Source organism: Limulus polyphemus, unplaced genomic scaffold, assembly GCF_000517525.1.
Source record: "Limulus polyphemus unplaced genomic scaffold, Limulus_polyphemus-2.1.2 Scaffold2116, whole genome shotgun sequence".
Classification (NCBI taxonomy): domain Eukaryota; kingdom Metazoa; phylum Arthropoda; class Merostomata; order Xiphosura; family Limulidae; genus Limulus; species Limulus polyphemus.
In genome coordinates this window covers 102,730-110,160 of record NW_013667726.1, presented here as the reverse complement: position 1 = coordinate 110,160, position 7,431 = coordinate 102,730, and the positions used below count along the sequence as shown (strand labels likewise).

At 28.5% G+C, this 7,431-nt stretch overlaps 1 protein-coding gene across 2 annotated transcripts in view; it reads right to left on the bottom strand.

Moving 5' to 3' along the window:
- LOC106465993 (solute carrier family 12 member 2-like) overlaps positions 1-7,431 on the bottom strand; it is a 95,417-nt gene that overhangs the window by 10,518 nt on the left and 77,468 nt on the right. For both annotated transcript variants that reach the window (XM_022393960.1, XM_022393961.1), the window contains exons 19-22: positions 5,476-5,721; positions 3,459-3,573; positions 2,100-2,186; positions 1,007-1,112 (exon numbers count right to left, since the gene is read on the bottom strand). In XM_022393960.1, the coding sequence (XP_022249668.1) occupies positions 1,007-1,112; positions 2,100-2,186; positions 3,459-3,573; positions 5,476-5,721 (554 nt within the window). The remainder of the gene's footprint in view (positions 1-1,006; positions 1,113-2,099; positions 2,187-3,458; positions 3,574-5,475; positions 5,722-7,431) is intronic.

Here is a 7,431-nt window from a genome sequence, read left to right as displayed (position 1 = left end):
GACCCATATCCTTCTACTGTCCGAAAATTGAGTGAATCTTGATTCGTCTGAGAACAATACAGTCTTCCAAAAGCTTGGTCATCATATCACTTGCCCACTTCTTTCGTCTAACTATGTTTGGCAGGTCTTAACAAGGGCTTCTGTCCATCTGCTCTGCAACAATAACCCAATCTGTGGAGAATCCATTGAACAGATTTTGGGCTCATCCCACAAACTTTGGCCACTTCTGCAGTCGTTAATCTAGGATCCATTTCGATGCTCCTCTTGACAGCCCTCTCTGATGGACCAGGACGATCCGGACGCTGCTCAGTTGTTTCTTTGCCATGTTTCCTGAACTGCACGATGATTCTGTTGACTGTCAAAGGCGGGATTCCCAAATTTTGCGAAATTTGCCGCTGACTTATTCCACCATCTGCTTGACCAACTATCGTTCCTCAAACAGGAAAACCTTGAGCTCTAGGCATGTTGTAGCACAAGATAATTAGTGTGCGGACCATTTTCATTTATATAGTGCTCTGCGAACACAAATTAGTTAGCATAAATCAGTTAAATGACGAAAAATTAGGTGTCTATTTACTTGTGACCACTCAGTGTAGTGTCAGAACAAAGGGTGCATTGATGCAGGTGGAGGAATTAGCAAATTAGATATTACCAAGAGCATTTAAGTATAAAAGACTTGAGCATGCAAGACCAATGCTTAGATAGGCAAAGCCAACGATGAGGAATAGTTAAAGTGTCAGCAAAGGGTAAGTATGTTTTGGAAATTTCAACACTCAATTGTTTTCTCTATATAATCATTCATTTGTGTGTGTATAAATAAATACTTTGAGTGTATGTAGGCATGTTTTTTACTCATTCTAAAAAAAATGAATCTTAAAACTTCCATTTAAATTCATAGACAAAATATTTATATAAAATATTTAAATAATGTTTCAAAAACACAATATAAATATTGAATGAATTCAATAATTCCCTTACACAAAGTAATTTTCCTAAACTATCCTACCTTATCTTTAACAGCCAAGATTTCAGATTCTGAGATGGCCAAAGAGCTTCCTTCCACATTTTCAATATTTTTCCACTTGGATAACATTGCAAAAAATTCTCTATTGCTGCAAATAACCAAATACATAAAATACCATAGAGTTTTAATGACTTATTTTATGGTGATCTTTTGAAAAGTTTAGTAAATCTAATATATATAATTTTTTATACAATTACTTACACAGACTTCAAATATTTTACTTTAAACAACCTGAGCTAATATAAGAGATAATCTATAACAACTGACAGATGTTTAATAATGTAATAACTCTCATTTTAATTAATACATTCTGAAAATTACTCCACAATGAATTTAAAACACTGAAGAATTAGTTAGCATACATTAAGTAAATGATGAAGTAAGAAACATAATACAAACTTAACAGACTGTATAAAAGTAATTTATTTATGACTCATTTTTAAAATAATTGAAACAACTCTTATGAATTAGGTATACTACATTGAAATAAGTGCTGTACACTGAGATAGTTAGTGTGCTGTACACCAAGGTAGCTAATATACCAAAACAGGTTTTATATAATGATACAACTGCTAATACAGACACTGTATAGTAAAACTACATGATGACACAGATACTAATACAGACACTATAGAACAATTGTAATGAAATAGGATCTACATGATGACACAAGTGCTAACATAGACACTGTAGAACTATGGTACTGAGTTAGGATTTACATGATGACATAATTGCTAACACACAGTACAGTGAAACTACTGTACTGAATTAGGACTTATATGACAAAATTACTAACAAAGATACAATGTACAGTAAAACAGCTACAATACTGAATGAGGTTTTATACAGTAAAATATTTATTATAAAAACACTGTTTAGTGGAACTATAACTGTATCAAAGATACAGTCTCTACCTTAAGATATCTTAGTAGCGTATTAAGTTGTGCTTTGTTTATTGGAAAATATTTTTATGAAATGTTTATTTGGTTTAAGTTTTAAAGTATACATAATCTAAAACTATCATTTCTACAGAGAATGTGTGTCAAGAAATAACTATGGTGAAATCAAAGCATACCTAGATTCTTGAGGAGGTTTGACAATATCTGGAATTATGGTCACATCAGAATAATCTATCCTAAATTTGTTGAGAAGAGCAGCCATGCTATGAAAATAAAAATATGCTTGATAAAATATCTGTGAAAGTATTTTTACAGAAGACTATAAACTTATTATTGAAAAATAAATAAATAAATAAATTTGCTATTCACAGAAAAAAAGATTTTCCCAAAGGATAAATTACATGGATTGATGAGTGTCAATGCACTTAACAATAATGTCAACTTTCCCCATAGATCTGACTATACCAGAAGAACTGCTTCATATTTTGGCTAACCAGCCACCTAAGTTTTATAAACTGAGTGTAATCATATAAAACGAAACAATAAGAAATGAGAATCAGAAATGGAAGGCAAATATATATAACTGTAGCAAACCAGTCTCAACCAAAGTTTAGTTACAAAAACATAGCATATGTGGCTTTATATAAATGATTTTCAAGTTTCTATATTTTGGGTATTATAATTATTTGCTCATACATTTTATTTTTAATATATTCTTTTTTTATTATGTAAGAATAATTTGAGTCATTTTGCTAATATTTAAATTCATTATTATCATAATGCCTTTAAAGTATCTTAAGTGGCATTTCCTGGAACTTCTGTAAAGTAACTAGTTAAATTTTATTGTAAATTCAGTATAAATAACCCATCTGCTTGGTACTGTTACATTCTATGAACATATCTTTATTATCATCATCATCATAATCCTTTAGAAAATGATATAAAATGTAGTGGCAAATCCTTTTTGGTATTTAATTGTAACTATTGTGTTTTAAAGTATTGTGAATAAGTATCTTATAATGTTCATACATGATGTTAGAAAAACATGTAGGTTCAAGAAGTATTGACAGAAATGAATAAAAACCCTATAACTTGAGCACTTTCAAAAGGTGGATCTTTCTTCTTCAGGAAAGATCCACCTTTTGAAAGTGCTCAAGTAATAGGGTTTTTATTCATTTTCATAATGTTCATAGATTATCTTATTAGGTCCTTGAAACATCCTTACTTCCAGTACAATGCAACTAAACTGTTTATTTCTATAGTCTGTTTACATTCTCCTACAAAATACCTAGATACCATGACTTTTATATGCAAGTGTGATAAATTCTTTGAATTATTTAAAATGAATATTTTTGAAAATAATTCTAATATATTTAATTTATTAGGTGTATGTAAAACAATTAAAATGTCACGGTTCATTGAAAGTGACATTGCATTTCTAATTCTGTGAAAGATAATGAAACCCATTCATAATTTATCAAAGGCAAAATATGATTTCCAAATGACTTAAAATAAAATAAATGTTCAAACCTTACTTTCTCTGATCTCTATCAAGTTCATCTTTTTTATTTGCTAGAGAGAACACACGCAGCTTGCAATTTCTCCACTGTGATTTATTACTCAATAAGTAAGGGATTAACATTGTTAAGCCTAGAAAAATAAAATGGTAACACTGTTGAAATATATATATTATTTGACCACCAAAATTCACAGGGAAAAATAAATTGTGCATATTATTTTTAAGCAACGGGTTTTAAGAAACTTTGGCACAATAAAGTAGGTTTTAGATCACGATATAAACATTAAATTATCCATTAAAATTACCTTGCATTAGCAGACTAAAAACTAAGTAAAATTTGATTATTATAAATAGAGAAAATTCCTTATTCCCATTATTAGACATACTCACAAAACAGTGGTTGTCTTATTAAACAAGCCATTAAGTTTCAAATGATAAACATTTTGAATCTACGAATATTCTTGTAAGAAAATACTTGTTTTAGTATCTTTTCAGTTGTTAGTGTGTTGAAAATTCAAATATACTGTAAATCTAAATATTAAAAATTATATGTAGAAATGTTATCACTTTATTAAATAAATATATTTTAATGAAATAGACAATTTTGTGAAAAATAAAATTGCAGTAACTTGCATGTCAAAATGTTTAATATGTTAGTAATAACAAGCTTTTTCAAACTTTTCTCTATTCATGATAAAGAATGTAACATTGAATTTAAAAAAAATTAAGTAAGATCAAACAAAAAACGAATAATTCTTGGTTGCTGAACTTTTTAACAGAACAAAAGAAAAATAATTGTCTAGACTAATATACTTTTGAAGTAAAATATAGCAGACAATAAACACAGAAAAAACTTTTTCTGTATTGCTGAAAGTTCAATAACAAAACAAACAGAAAAAAACCTACAGACTAATGTATTGCTAAACTAGAAATATAACAAAAGATCAAAATTAAAAAGGAACTTCTCTCACTAACTTAGAGCTGACAGTATTAAAACTGAATATTAGACATAAGATATAACTAATACCAAATTAATTGTTTCAGGACTGGCACCTGTTTATTTCTTTCCTTCTCACAGTGGAAATTTTAACCAAATGGTTCAAAACTTGTGCAAAAATTTACTAAATAATATTTAGTTTTGCTTTACTATGTTTTTATTCACTTTTTCTATAGACTTTCATATAGTAAAATTCACAAAATCCTGTTGACAAACATTCTTCAAAGAAATATTAAAATGCTTCCTTTTATCCTAGAATCTATTTTACTTTCTTTATCTTTATTACTCATCACAAAGTTTCATTTTTTTTTTTTATTATATAATCATATAATCAAATATAATCAAATTTCCTATATTTGTAAAAGCAGGTATAAAACACGCTTGCATGTCACATATTTTCTTCTTCCTCTGTTTCAGGCTTATCCTCAAGCTGACAATTGCATTTAACTTTCAAACCAATAACATTTTAAACTTCCGACATAAAATAATACACAAAAGAAAATTAAGTTAAAAAATCTCAGAAATAAGTTTTTTTTCAGGTGGTTGTCTTATTACATAGATTTATATTAAAAAAATGTTCAGTATTTTACAATTAATAAAAATAAATCAAAAAAATAACCGAACCTACAAAATACATCTAGTTCCAATATTTTACACAGTTAAATTTTTGATATGCATTTTTTGGCTTTTATAGCTGTCAAATATTTTAAAAATAGAAGAAAAAAAAACTAAGAATATTTGTAGGAATTATGATGGCTAGGCTTATTAAGTCAGAAAACAGCATTTTGAAAATACAATTAAGTAGCCATATTTTACACATTATCTATTAAAAACATTTGTTCAAACATGTTACAACTATTTTTTATGTTTAGAATTATAATAAATAAAAAATGAGATGTACATTTTGTTCACGGCAGAACTTGCACATTCATAAATCATTTCAAAAAGATATTGCAAACTGGCAAAATGAGTAGGAAATATAAGAAACTATGTTATTAAAAGATTTAAGTCCAAAACTATAAATTCTTATACCTACCACCATCATCATATAACCACCATACATCAATAGTACCCTTCTTTTGTTTCCTTTGGAACTGGTTGACATTAGACAAAACATCCTTGGGTATGTCTTTTGAGAGGCCTTTTACCACCTGGTTGCTGTTTAAGTTTGAACTTGAAGCAGCCACTGCTTCACCCTCTGGGTTTGTGGAAACACAGGATTGGAGACCACTTCGAGTACTGGCTGGGGTGTTTGGAGGGGATGAATCTTGAGAAATTCCACCTAATGAAAGACTGTAGTAATTATAATTGAAGAATACAAATATAAGGATTATAGTTTTGTTATTTTCTTCCATTTTCAGTAAAAGTAGTGAGATTATTAACTATGTGCACATTAAGCTTTTACAGCTTACCTGCATTCCAAATATACTATCCATTTTTCAAAGATGAAACATTTTTATAAATCACCTTGAAGGATTCACTTTTGCAGGGAACTATCACTCTTGCTTTTTACCTGTTACACAACTATGATACAGCAAGTTTTTTAATGATATTTGGTGTGTACATAAATGTTATTCATGCAATTTACTGCATTTGTACGTATTCTGCTTTTTTTTTCCCCCCCATCAACAAAGACTGAAAGTAAGCTGTGAATAGTGAAATTACCAAATTTACAATGAAAGTTATATTAAACCAGTAAATGTAATAAAAAATAAGTATGTCTTGGGTTTATGTTTAAGTGCTGACATTTTAAATTAAATATTTTTTATAAAATACAAAATTTATATGACTAGGTGTTGCGCACAAACATGTATTGGAATTCTGTACAAAACGTGTCAGTTCATGTAATATTAATACATAAACATAAACTATAACAGAAGTAGCTAAGCTTCACATTGCTGTTCTGTTTTTCAAAATTTTTTAATCAGTAAAGTTAAGAAATGTTATTGGTATAATACTATTTCATTTATGCATAATTAAATATTTAACTGAAAGAAATCTGTTGGAAGTAAAAATGTAACATTTACAAAGGCTTAAGGATTTTATATGCTAAATATGTTAGCAAAACAAAACCCCGTTTGTTTTTTTTACCTTATTTGATGTCTTGTCACAAAAAGAAGTATTTGCTATAAAGTTATGATAAATACATTCATACAGATTGTTTTTCCTTGCTCTTGTTGTTTTAGTGCAAATCTACACAATGGGCTATCTACATTCTGCCCATCATATCTTAAATGTAGCCTTCTAAGCCTGTTAATTGACCCAGTGGAGGACAAAACAGTGTGATAAAATTATTTGAGTCACTAAGGTATACAGGTATTTCATGATGAAGTTATAGAAATAAAAAAAACTTCTCCCATAATACACATGTGGTACAATAGATGACATCTTTTAGATTTTTTCTAAACAAAAGCCAAAAATTACATTTAGTTTCCTGCACAAAAAATTACAGGAAACTTGTGACAAAATTGACTTCAACATCTAAATATTTCAATGTGAGCACTCCAGTTTGAAGTTAATCAGCAAAATATACACTAGAAATTTCAAAACTTGTTCCAACTACAGTTACATACATGATCATTACAAGAAATATTAAAAACATTTAATCTTAATAGATTAAAAATGTTAAAATATTATACCATTTTATAAACACTGGTAAATGCAGTGACATGTTTGAATTCCACCTAGTCTCAATATTCACAAAAAAAAACAATAATTTTGACATCTTTGTGTATTTTAGTTCTTTTATCATTAACAAAACAAAAAGAAATGGACACATCTTGTTCCTTGGTCTATAAGTTTCAAAAATTAAAAGTATAACTAGACATATACAAATTACTTGAAATTGAAATGACATGTTCATATACAACCTTTTTATAAGACCATAGAAAAGTGTTAATGGTATTTGCAAATGGCACAAATGGGTCTCAATCATAATCGGTAGGACCCTAACGAAACTCGGTAGTAGACTATACCTTAATTTAAGTAATAG